General features: G+C 40.3%; 1 protein-coding gene across 7 annotated transcripts in view; it reads right to left on the bottom strand.

The window, feature by feature from the left end:
• ART3 (ADP-ribosyltransferase 3 (inactive)) overlaps window positions 1-12,855 on the bottom strand; it is a 141,997-nt gene that overhangs the window by 28,422 nt on the left and 100,720 nt on the right. For 4 of the 7 annotated variants that reach the window (XM_078446015.2, XM_078446019.2, XM_078446018.2 and 1 more), the window contains exons 1-2: window positions 6,761-6,874; window positions 5,254-5,331 (exon numbers count right to left, since the gene is read on the bottom strand). In XM_078446015.2, the coding sequence (XP_078302141.2) occupies window positions 5,254-5,322 (69 nt within the window). In that variant the 5' untranslated portion in view covers window positions 5,323-5,331; window positions 6,761-6,874. Of the gene's footprint in view, window positions 1-5,253; window positions 5,332-6,760; window positions 6,875-12,855 lie in introns of those variants that run through there. The other 3 variants (XM_078446021.2, XM_078446016.2, XM_078446017.2) reach the window with 1 other exon arrangement.

The following is a 12,855-nucleotide window of genomic DNA, read 5'->3' as shown; positions in this document are numbered from 1 at the left end:
AACAATATTCTTAGCTAGATTGCCTCAACCCCTTAAGACTGCTAAATGAATCGAACATCACGTGTGAAATATTGTACATGATAAACACATAATTGTAAATATTCCTTCTCCCTTGTCTATGTGGTTTGAGTAGGACTGATTCTGCACCTTTGGCTCCAATGATAAGCAATGATGCAGATTTAAAAACCAGGGCACTCGCAGCGGGGAGGAAAAAAGCTTTCTTCCTCTGTATTCATAAGCTCTAAGGATAATATTGGCTTGGGGCAGTCAATAGTTATCCTTTTAGTTCCATGGAGAATCCTGTTTATAAATAAAGCCAACAAAGGAAGGTTTGCAGAGCTAAAAGGTAGAGAGACGAGGCCCTGATAACATTAATTAAGGACCTGGGTCTAGCTGTACCTGAAGACTTTATTCTACCTCAGTTATAAGTATCAATAAATTCCCTATTTGCTTTAGCTAGTTTGAATAGTGTTTCTGTCATATACAATTGAAAAGGGCCTAATATATCTTTAAATGATACATATAACATAATAAGCAGGGTGGTGAAATGTAATTAGCACTAGCCTAGAGCCAGACAGATCTGAGTTCAAATTCCATAAATAGGTCTAGTTGGATATGAGAAAGTTACTCGTTATTTCTGAGCTTCAATTATTTCATCTAAAGGAAATAATATCTTAACTGCAAGACTGTCGTGTAAAGAATTAATGACAAAATGAATATATGCAAAGCCCCTACCCACAATGCCTACTACGTACTAAGCCTTCAACAAACTGTGGTTATCTTCATTATTTTATGATAGGAATACATGAACTACTATATGTTCCTCAAGGATTTGTATCACATTTACCTTTTCAATTCCAAGCTTCTAGCATAGCAACTAGCAAAATATTCAAGTGAACTAAATGAAAACCCTGTACTCTGGCCTATAGATCAAAACACAGAATGAGCAAATATGCCCACGGACACCATTTAAGGATATCTACAAACAAAAGGATAATGCCCTTACCATTTTCTCTTTCCACTATCCTATACTTGCAATAGTACATTGGCTACATAAGCTGCAACCTAAGCTGGAGACCTCAGTTGAAACGTTAAAAAGATCCTTAGCCAGGGGCTGTTAAAGCTGCATCCTTCACGTGAATGAGTCTTATAAAGTGTGTGAGTAGTGTGTGTGCATGAAAGTTTGTGGTGGGGTGAGGGGAAAGAGTTAAGGGCAGGGAGGGGGAGGGGGAGGGGGAGGGAGAGGGAGAGGGAGAGAGAGAAGGGGAGGGAGAAGGGGAGGGAGAGGGGGAGAGGGGGGAGGGAGGGGGGAGGGAGAGGGGGAGAGGGGGAGGGGGGGAGAGGGAGGGAGTGAGGGAGGGAGAGAGAGAGAGAGAGAGAGAGAAATAATCGATTTAAGAAAGCAAAATAGATAACCCAGGTTGGCTATTTGCTTCCTAACATCACTCTTCTCTCCCTCACAAACTTCTTGAAAGAAATGTTTACCCTTGTCATCTCCATTTCATTTCCACTCATATCTCAATCCTTCCCAATCTGGCTTATCATTCCCATTCCTCCACCCAAACAGCTCTCATTAAGGAACACCTCTTATATTCTTTTGAAGACCCAACATGTCCTACTAGCCATTAAATGCTGGAGTTTCTTAGGGATAGTTTTTTTTTTTTTTTTAATGTTTATTTATTTTTGAGAGACAGAGAGAGAGCATGAGCAGGGGAGGGGCACAGAGAGAGAGAGAGAGAGGGAAACACAGAATCGGAAGCAGGCTCCAAACTTCGAGCTGTCAGCACAGAGCCTGACGTGGGGCTCGAACTCATGAACCATGAGATCATGACCTGAGCCGAAGTCGAATGCTTAACTGACTGAGCCACCCAGGTGCTCCTGGGATACTTATTTTTTTAACTCTCAACTCTACTCTTAGGCAATTGTATACATGTTCATAGTTTCAATTATCATCTAAATACCTCTGACCTGTCCTTGTAAGTGCCAAACCTGTATTATCAACTGCCTACTTAGTAATTCCACTTGAATTGCTCAAAGACCCTTCAAATGTTAATAGTCTAAGACCAAACTTATAATCTTACTGACGACAACCACCAACAACAACCTGGTCCGTACACAGAACCATCTATTCATTTTTTAGTTTTCCCAGGTATCCTCCTCCCAGTCACCCTCTGGGATCACTCCATCACTAAGACCTAACAAACTTCTCCAGAGTGTTTTCTGTATGCCAATCACAAAGTGTTCATATATATTAATGAACTCATTTAATCTTCATGGCAACCCTGTGAGGTAGGTACTGTTATAGTCCCTTCTTAAGGATGAGGAAAGTAAGACAGATTAGCCTGTCTGAAATTGAGATTTGAAGCCAGGAAATCTGGCCCCGGAATCTGTCCTTTTAAACAAAATGTCCTGTTTCCAGTGATAAAAACCACTGACATTGACACAGCTCTTTCAGAAGACTTTAATTTTCTCCTTGTAACAACTCTTATGAAAGGATAGACAGACAATTCATAACACCATTTTACAAATGAAGAGACTGTGCTAGCATCAGAAACTGTCTTTATTACCAGCTATAAAATATTCTTCTGGGGAAGTCCTTGAGACCCCTGAACTCCTGGGTCTGTAGGTCAGTTTCCTGATGTGGGAATTTGAGCTACAGGAGATCAAATCACTGCCATCTCCTACCCAAGAAAGGTACTTTTCTCTGCAGCACAGAATATACCACAAGGTATCTTGGGCACCGATGCCTGATTTATCTTCAAGACTTAACATATTATAAGACAGCATACCATGATATGACTTCCCACATTCCTCACATCATATCAGAGGCACATCATATCATATCCAGTATGTTCCAGTCTTTTCCACATGCCTCTAACCAGTCTCCACAGGTTTAATTTTAGACATCCAGTCTTTCTGGCCCAAGGCCACAGTTGATTGTGTGTTCTGTACAGTGAGTGCCTTGGGCAGTGAAAAAGTTCACAAGTGCCACCACCATTCAGGGACAACTGAATGGACATTAAGGGACATGTCCAAAAGGCTACATGAACACACTGATTATATTTTCTTCCTCTGATTCATCCACTGAAACAAAATCCCAAACTAAGGAAATTTAATTACCTCAAATTTCCTACAAAAATATTATTAAAAATGTGGAAATGGCCTGAATGTTCACAAAAAGAAATTGGTTAAACAAATTACAGAACATTCACAGAACACACATGAAAATTATGTTACAAAACAATGTTAAAAATGCATAGCAAAACCCCAGGGAGATACCACTTCACATCCATTAGAATGGCCATAATAATGGGGGGGGGGGAGGGAAATTAATGTTGGCAAAAATGTAGAGAAACTGAACCCTCATACATTGCTGGTAGGAATATAAAATAGTGCAGCCACAGTGGAAAACAGTTTGGCAGTTCTCAAATATTAAAACATAAAGTTACCGGGGCGCCTGGGTGGCTCAGTCGGTTAAGCGGCCAACTTTGGCTCAGGTTATAATCTCACGGTCCGTGAGTTTGAGCCCCGAGTCAGGCTCTGTGCTGACAGCTCAGAGCCTGGAGCTTGTTTCCAATTCTGTGTCTCCCTCTCTCTGACCCTCCCCCATTCATGCTCTGTCTCTCTCTGTCTCAAAAATAAATAAACGTTAAAAAAAATTAAAAAAAACAAAAAAACCCCATAAAGTTACCATATGACCCAGAAATTTTACTCATAGGTATATATCCAAGAGAACTGAAAACATGTTCACATGAAAGTTCATGAAAATTCAGAGCAGAATTATTCATTCATAAAAGCCAAAAAGTGAGAACCCAAATGTCCATCAATATATAAATGGAGAAACAAAATGTGGCATAATCACACAATGGAATTATTCAGCTCTAAAAAGTAATGAAGTCTAGTATATGCTACAACATGAATGAACCTTGAAAACAATATACTAGGTGAAAGAAGCCCCGCAAAGGGCCAGATACTGCATGATTCCATTCAGGTTAAATTTTCAGAATAGGCAAATCCAAAGAAACAGAAAGTAGATTAATGGCTGCCAGCGGATGCTGGGAAGAGGGAATTGCGACTGACTGCTAATAGCTACAGGGCTTCTTTTTGGGGTGATGGGAATGTTCTGTAATGAGATAATGGTGATCATTGTACAACATAGTGAATTTACGAAAACCACCATATATTATGCACTTTAAAAGTGTGCTTTTTTAGGGGCGCCTGGGTGGCGCAGTCGGTTAAGCATCCGACTTCAGCCAGGTCGCGATCTCGCGGTCCTTGAGTTCGAGCCCCGCGTCGGGCTCTGGGCTGACGGCTCGGAGCCTGGAGCCTGTTTCCGATTCTGTGTCTCCCTCTCTCTCTGCCCCTCCCCTGTTCATGCTCTGTCTCTCTCCGTCCCAAAAATAAATAAAAAACGTTGAAAAAAAAAAAATTAAAAAAAAAAAAAAGTGTGCTTTTTTAATGACATGTGAATTATTCCTCAATTTAAAAAATCATACTGAAGCACAGGCAACAGAATATACAATGATTCCACAGACAAGGGATCAGAATATTAAATTCAAAAATGACATTTTAATAATTTAACATATTTTAAAGAAGAGACTTCAAATCATTAGATATTCAGTAGCAATGTGAAGCAAGCATGGTGGGGAAAGAAACCAAATGAGATATCAGTCTCATATATACATAAAAATATGTTACAGAATGCTTGAAGATTCAACTGCAAAAAATAAAATCATGAAAGTTCTATCAGAAAAAAAGAACACTAGATGTGAGAAAATGGTCATTACGTAGTTCAATAAAATATACATAACCAAACACTGCACTGTCGTCTTATTTGAACCAAATACATATTTTAAGAATATTTAATGACAAAGACATTTGTAGCACAGTAGTAACTTAAAAAGCAAAAAAATAGTATGCACACTGTGAACCCATTTTTCTAAATGGGTTACATACACACAGAAAAAAACCAAGAAGACTATATACACCAACAGATTAAGACTCTTTCCCTCTGAGTAGAGGGACTGTGGATGATTTTCAGTTTCCTCTGTTTGCTTAATTTTAATTTTTTCAACTTTCTACAGTCAGCCTGTATCAAAGTGTAAAATGAAAAAATAAAAGCTACTTGTAAAAAACAAGTTTACCTATTCTATCCGCTCTCATTTCCATCATCAACCCACATGGATGCCTCAGGCAACATTATATCAAGAGTTCCCATTCCAATGACCACATACTTCCCATTCCAAACATTACCTGGAAAATGTCCATTAGAATCACCGCTGCCAGCAGCATGGTGACCATATCAAAATGTCCTGTCTTCATTTTTCTCTTCTAAATTAAAAGGGAGAATTCCAATTTAGTTGTTTTAAAAAAGAGGTTTAGGTACGTACAGCAGGATGACACACTACATATATTTTCATTCACGGTGAAAGTATCATGATGGTCAGGAAGTGATCATCAGTAAGTTTCCAATGGCTGTAAGGGCTATTATAATTTGTCTGGTGATGGGGCGCCTGGGTGGCGCAGTCGGTTAAGCGTCCGACTTCGGCCAGGTCACGATCTCGCGGTCCGTGAGTTCGAGCCCCGCGTCAGGCTCTGGGCTGACGGCTCGGAGCCTGGAGCCTGTTTCCGATTCTGTGTCTCCCTCTCTCTCTGCCCCTCCCCCGTTCATGCTCTGTCTCTCTCTGTCCCAAAAATAAATAAAAAAACGTTGGAAAAAAAATTTAAAAAAAAAAAAAAAAAAAAAAAAATAATTTGTCTGGTGGTCTAAGACTCTCATTCTACAAATGAGGAAGCAAAAGCTCCAAGAACTTTAGCAATTTGCTCAAGATTAAATCTATCCATTTCCAGTTGTGTTGTCTCTTCTACCATAGTCAGTCACTGGTAGTCATAATTTCTTCCTGTCTCTAAGTTTCTCCTCAGCATACACAAGAAATAATATAAACTAAAAATCACCATTTTAGATTGGTGATCTCCAAGTTCCCAGTTTCCAAAAGGTCTCCAGTAGTTACTGTCCATGCACATCATGCATTCTCTTAACTTCTTTGCAAACCAAGTCACACATATTTGGGTAGGATGGAAGGAATGATGAGCCCAGTAGTGGTACAAACCAGAGAGTTACCAAGGGGTCCTCCTTCCCCCAAATATTTACATTCAAAAGAAGCTCAAGGATAAAACAAGTGTCTTGCATACATTTCTGATGGTGGGAATGAAAATAAGAAAAAACGTGGTAAGCAACAATTCTAATAAGATTATACAACTCTATTGGCCACACACCCAATCCTTGTCCCGATGTTTATGAGACTGAAAGGGGGTAAACAGGAGGGTGAGAGGCCCTCAAGAGCTGAAGCTCTCTCACAGCCATTAAATGAGTCAATTAAAGGTTGGTCTACAGTTCCTTCCACATACCTACAACAAAGTTGACATTACTGGAACTGAACCGAGACCTCTATTTTATCCTACCATTCACCATATTCTGGCATCTGCAAATGGGAATGAAAAGCACGGGGGAAAGGAAAGTCTTCCCTTTGGCCCCACATTCCTATTTTTATTCAGGAGCAGCCTCTTTCACTAGAGATACTAACATATACTACCAAAATGTCACTTTTGTGTTAAACTTCACTTTCTAAAAATGATTCAAAATATAATACTTGATAGATAATTGTCATGAGGCAGTACGTGCCAAGCAAGCTCTGAATTAGGGTTTTCTTGAAAATTCTTTACTTCCGTAGTCTGAGTGTAAATAAGTCAAAATGTTTACCTGGCTTTTCTGCCTGTGGAGGAAGTTTAAATGATGCTAGGTCTCAAACTGTTTCCCCACTCTTTCAGTTGTGGTAAGCGTGTCTTCAGGATAGGAGGTTGTTGACAGTGAGAGCTGAGAAGGGAATACTTTTCTTTTTATAAACACCCCCAGCAGTAGCCTGGCAGTGGCACATTACCCCATTTGTGTCCTGCTATTTATATCTGGCCCCCACACTAGCCTTTGGAATCACTGCTGTTAACACATGAAATCTCCAAGAGGCTTGTAAAGCCACAGCAATTCCCTCTAACCACACACCATGTTCAGTTCTGAACCCTACTGTAGGCTTCTCAGAGTGTGATCACCTCCTTTCCTAACCTTTGACTCTGAGATGTCGAACTAAAGCAAGGATTTTACCCTAGCAAGATGGTTCACATAACTAGGGGAACTTGCTGTGTTAATCTCTGGCAATAATGACTATCACCATTCACTCACCCAGCTTACTATTTTTCAGATACTGTGCCAGCTGCTGGGATACACAAGCACGTAAAACAAAGTACTAAAAAGTACTCACGATGCGATAAAACACATTAATATGCATACTTAACCAAAATACATGTTAAAAACCTAAGTGAATTTTAGAAAAAGTCTAGTGAGAACACCAAGAAGGGAAGGATTTGGTAACACTTGGAACTGTAGCTCTCATTTGAGTATGGTACACATAGTAAATATATTGACTGTAACGCCAAAGAACACGTAGAGTTTATGGACTATAGATAAAAAACTGTGAAATGTCCTAGGCAATTTATGCATATATATAAATCAAAATACATTAAAAGAATGTATTAGGATAGTACACTATGTATAATGGCCCCAACGTGGAAACCATCCAAATGGCTAACAACAGTAGAATGGGATACATCGTTATAGTCACACAATGGTATTTTGTATAGCACTGAAAATGAATAAACTCTAACCATATGTAAGAAATGTGGATAAATCTTAACATTTATGCATTTAAGTGACTGTATGACTTAATTCATACAAAGTAACAAAATCAAGCAAAACACATCTATAGCATTAGAGTCAGAATACGGTTACTCTGAGTAGGAGGTATTAACTTGAAGAGGAACAAGGAGAGCATTTAGGATGCTGGTTTTAGTTCTGGGTGTTGACTATACTGATATATTCAGTTTGTGAAAATTACTAAGCTATACATTTATGTGTATTTTCCTCTGTACGTATACATGTATACATATATTATTACTCAAGTAAACATTTTAAATAAAGTGTACCCATTTTTACAAAACCCATCTCTAATCTTCAGCCTTCAAAACCTCTAACCTCTTCCCACCCCACTGGCTAAGCAATTTAAGATACAATTTAATACACTGAATAGACTCCCAGCAATAACATCATTAAAGAAAAAAGTTTGGTCAAAAGGAAAAAAGAGGGTTTGTACACGTTTCAAGCATTATGTTCACACTGACACTGTTTTAAGTCTCAGGCATGTGAGCCTATGGGAAATGCAGTAGTGGAGTTTTCCTGTCTTTGAAGCTGAAGCCTTCCAGATTCATCTACATATCACACAAAAGACAAAGTTCACCAAAAAGAACCTAACAAACACCACAGGAAGTTCAAGGCAGGACTGGCCTTGTTTATGCCCAATACGGTTTTGCTCCACTCCTGTTTTATTCCAGTTATTACCTTTTTAAAATTAATATATAATTAACATACGATATATTAGATTTAGGTATAACAACATAATGTTTTGATATTTGTATATATTACAAAATGATAAGTCTAGTTAATATGTTACCACACAGTTATAAATTTTTGTGTATGTGGTAACTTTTAAGCCTTACTCTCTCAACAACTTTCAAATATGCAATACAGTATTACCTACAATCACCATGTTGTAAATTACATCCCTACGACATTTATTCTATAACTGGAAACTTGCACCTTTGACTCCCTTCACCCATTTCGCCCACCACTCCCAATCCTCAACTCTGGAAACTACCTATCTGTTCTCTGTATCAGGGAGCTTGGTTTTTTTAGTTTTGTTTTGTGGTGGGGTTTTTTTTGTTTTTTTAGATTCCACATATAAGTGAGATCATAAGATATTTGTCTTTGACTTATTTCACCTAGCATAGTGTCCTCAAGGTCTATCCATGTTCTCACAAATGGCCAGGTTTCATTCTTTTCAATGGCTGATGATATCCCATTTTATTTACATAGTTGTATACATGTATGTGTATGTATACACACACACAATTTCTCTATCCATTCATCTGTTGTTGGACATATAGTTTGTTTCCATATCCTGGCTACTGTAAATAATGCTATAATGACATGGTGGTGCCTACGTATCTTCCCAAGTTAGTGTTTTGTTTTCTTCATATAAATATCCAGAAGTGAAATTGCTAGATCATATGGTAGTTCTATTTTCAGTTTTTTGAGGAACTCCATATTGTTTTTCATAGTGGCTGCTCCAATATATACTTACCACCAACAGTACACAGAGATCTCTTTTTTTCACATCCTTTCCAACATTTCATGTTTCTTTTTTTTTCCCCCTGTAGCCTGACCCCTTTCTTCTGACTGTAGCCATTCTAACAAATGTGAGGCAATAGCTCACTGTGGTTTTTACTTGAATTTCCCTGATGATTAGTGACTTTGATGGTCTTTTCATTTACCTGTTGGCCTTCTGTATGTCTCCTTTGGAAAAATGTCTGTTCAGAACCTCTGCTCATTTTTAAAACTGTTTATTTTTTTACTGTTGAGTTGTAGGAGTTTTTTTTAATATATTTTGGATATTAACCCCTTATCACATACATGATTTGCAAATATTCTCTCCCATTTAGTACACTGCCTTTTCATTTTTGTTAATAGTTTCTTTTGCTGTGCAGAAACTTTTTAGTTTGAGGTAGTCCCAATTGTGGACTTTTGCTTTCGTTGCCTTTGCTTTTGGTCTCAAATCCAAAATTTACTGCCAAGATTGATATCAAGGAGCTTATTCCCTATGTTTTCTTCCAGAGTTTTTATGGTTTATTTTCTTACATTTAAGTCTTTAAACCATTTTGAGTGAATTTTTGTGTATGGTCTAAGAAAGTGGTCCAGTTTCATTCTTTTGCATGTGGCTATCCAGTTTTCCCAACACCATCTATTAAAGATACTGTCCTTTCCCCATTGTATATTCTTGGTGCCTTTATCATAATTTAATTTACCATATATGTAAGCTAATAAGCCTCTCTCACAGAAAGACTTGCCTCTTGCTGTGGTAGCCCGTGGGGCAGTAGCTATTTAAGAACTCTATCTCTGTAAGGTATAGTCTCATGGGAATGCCACCACCAAACCTAGGTGATGTAGAGGCATCCCCTGGTAGCAAAAATCAGGGCACCAGAGAGTAATGTAAGCTCCTTTATAGAAGATACTGGAAAGCTGGAACAAGGGAGAGAACAAAGAATGCATCTATTGGCCACTGTTCTCTAAGACCGGTTATGGAGCACACCCCGCCCATGTGTGCCAAACCGAAAGCCTGCCCCTCAGTCCAAAGCTCCTGGACAAACAGGTCTTTCTCAGAAACACTAGGTGTGTGTTTCAGTCTGCTATCTCTGCACCTCCCCAGGAGTCCTCACAATGTTCCAGGCACTGTTTGAGATACAGGGGGTAGATCAATGAACAAAATAAATAAACACCTTGCTCCTGTCAAGTTTATATTCTTGTGGCAGAAGGGAGTCAAATAACAAAACAAGCAAATTATGTGAGTATGTTAGAATATATTAAGTACTACTGTTTTTTAAAAGTATTACAAGGGGGGCGCCTGGGTGGCTCAGTCGGTTAAGCGGCCGACTTCGGCTCAGGTCATGATCTCACGGTTCGTGAGTTCGAGCCCCGCGTTGGGCTCTGTGCCGACAGCTCAGAGCCTGGAGCCTGCTTCACATTCTGTGTCTCCCTCACTCTCTCTGCCCCTTCCCTGCTCGTGCTGTGTCTCTCTCTGTCTCAAAAATAAATAAACATTAAAAAAAATTAAAAAAAAAAATAAAAGTATTACAAGGGAGACTGGGAGTACATGAAGAGTTTACAATTTAAATTCAATGATTAGGGAGGACTCACTGAAAAGGTAATATGTGGGCAAAGATTTGGAGAAGGTATGGCAGTCAGCTACGAAGACTATGGTGGAAGAGCAGTCAGGCAGAGGAAATACAAAAGGTCAATATGGAACATCAGAATAATAGGTAACCACAGAGTGGTAGGAGATAATAAGGTCACAGAGGTAAGGGGGGGGGGTGGTTGTGGAAAGATCATATAAACCTTTGCAGGCCATTGTAAAAATGCTGGATTTTATGCTAAATAGAATGGAGGAAAAGTTTGAGCAGAGGTATGACATGATCTCACTTATTTTTCAAGAGGCTCACTCTGGCTGTTATGGGGAGAAGAGTCTGTAGGGATGAAGTAGGAAGAGCAGCTTGCAGGTTATTACAATAATGAAAGCAGAGATTACGGTGGTTTGAACCAGGATAGTAACAGTAATGGTAGTCAGGGTGTGACTGACTGGGTGCCTTGGAACTGGTGGCCACACTGGTCTGGAGGAGGGGCTGTCTGGTTCAATCAGCGTCAACCCCGCTTCCGCAGATAGCAGGTACCAAGTGCGGAGGGGCGTGGTTTGTTGTAGGTGGGTCCCACCTCCACTGTGGGCCTGCCTACTGTTCCCTGAAGCCCCGCCTTGTTGGTGAGGGGGAGAAAAATGGCCATACCCCAGTCTCTCTTCTATGGACCATGTGTCCCAAGCCACTGTGTTCAGGCCATCCTTGCAATGCTTCAGGCATGAACCAGGTGGTCTGTCCCACTCCAACGACTCCCACGCTTCCCTGGCACTCAGCTGGGATTTAAACCCTGATGTCTTAAAGATTCCTGCTCCATGAGTCCAAAGGATTAGCACAATACTTTGAAATCCATTCACACTGTTGCATTAATCTGTAGTTCTAAAACTGCAGTGATGGCTGCACAATTCTGTGAATATACTCAAAACCATTAAATTGTATATTCTAAACAGATGAGTTGTTTGGTATGTGAATTACATCTCGATAAAGCTGTTTTTTAAAAAGGCATGACTTGTTGATATATGCAACAACAAAGATGAATCTCAAAAGCATTATGCTAAGAAGTCAGTTACCAAACTGACTATATGGTATGACTATATGGTATGACCAGACTATATATGGTATGAAAATATTTAAATGACATTCTAGAAAAGGCAAAACTGTTGTGACAAAAAGCAGATCTGTGGGGGAGATCCAACAAGGCAGAGAAGTAGGTTCCCTTGTCCCTCAAACACAGCAGTATGGAGGCCAAAGGACTTTGAATTCCAAGAGTCCAGGCTGCAGACTGACAAAGATGTCTCCAGGGGCCCATGGGGACAACTTGGCAGGCCATAGCTGTGCTGTGTGACTGTGGAATGGAAGAGATAAAACAGGCCAGGTAGGCACAGATGGGAGGGACCCCTTCTGGGGAGAGACAAAAGGAAGAGAAAGAGAGGCTGGGGAAGCACAGGACTGTATCTGGATGAGAGAAAAACCATGGACCAGGACCATGGATCAATCTCTAACTGCGGGGCTTTCTCTGGACTGGGGCCAACTGCCCTGTTCAAGCACCTGGGGAGGAGAGGAGCCAGCCCAGGACTAACTAGTTCAGAGGTGCAGTCCATAGTGGGAGAAAGCAATCCCTTCCCTGGAGTGCTGTGGGAAGAAGGTATATAACCATTTGGAGGACAAACACTGCCTGCTCCCACCAGCCAGAGGCCATATATCAGTGGCACGGAGTGGTATTTCCCCGAAACCAGGACTCATGGAGTGGGAATCTGTAAGACATCAGGGTTTAAATCCCAGCTGAGTGCCAGGGAAGCAAGGAAGTCGTCAGAGTGGGACAGACCACCTGGTTCATGCCTGAAGCATTGCAAGGATGGCCTGAACATAGTGGCTTGGGACACCTGGTCCATAGAAGAGAGAATGGGGTATGGCCATTTTTCTCCCCCTCACCAACAAGGCGGGGCTTCAGGGAACAGAAGGTGGGCCCACAGTGAAGGTGGGACCCACCTACAACAAACCACACCC

The sequence above is a fragment of the Panthera onca genome, chromosome B1 (assembly GCF_046562875.1).
Source record: "Panthera onca isolate mPanOnc1 chromosome B1, mPanOnc1 haplotype 2, whole genome shotgun sequence".
In the NCBI taxonomy this organism is placed as follows: Eukaryota; Metazoa; Chordata; class Mammalia; order Carnivora; family Felidae; genus Panthera; species Panthera onca.
The sequence above is the reverse complement of the archived record's forward strand: the minus strand, read 5'-3'. Positions and strand labels throughout refer to the sequence as shown.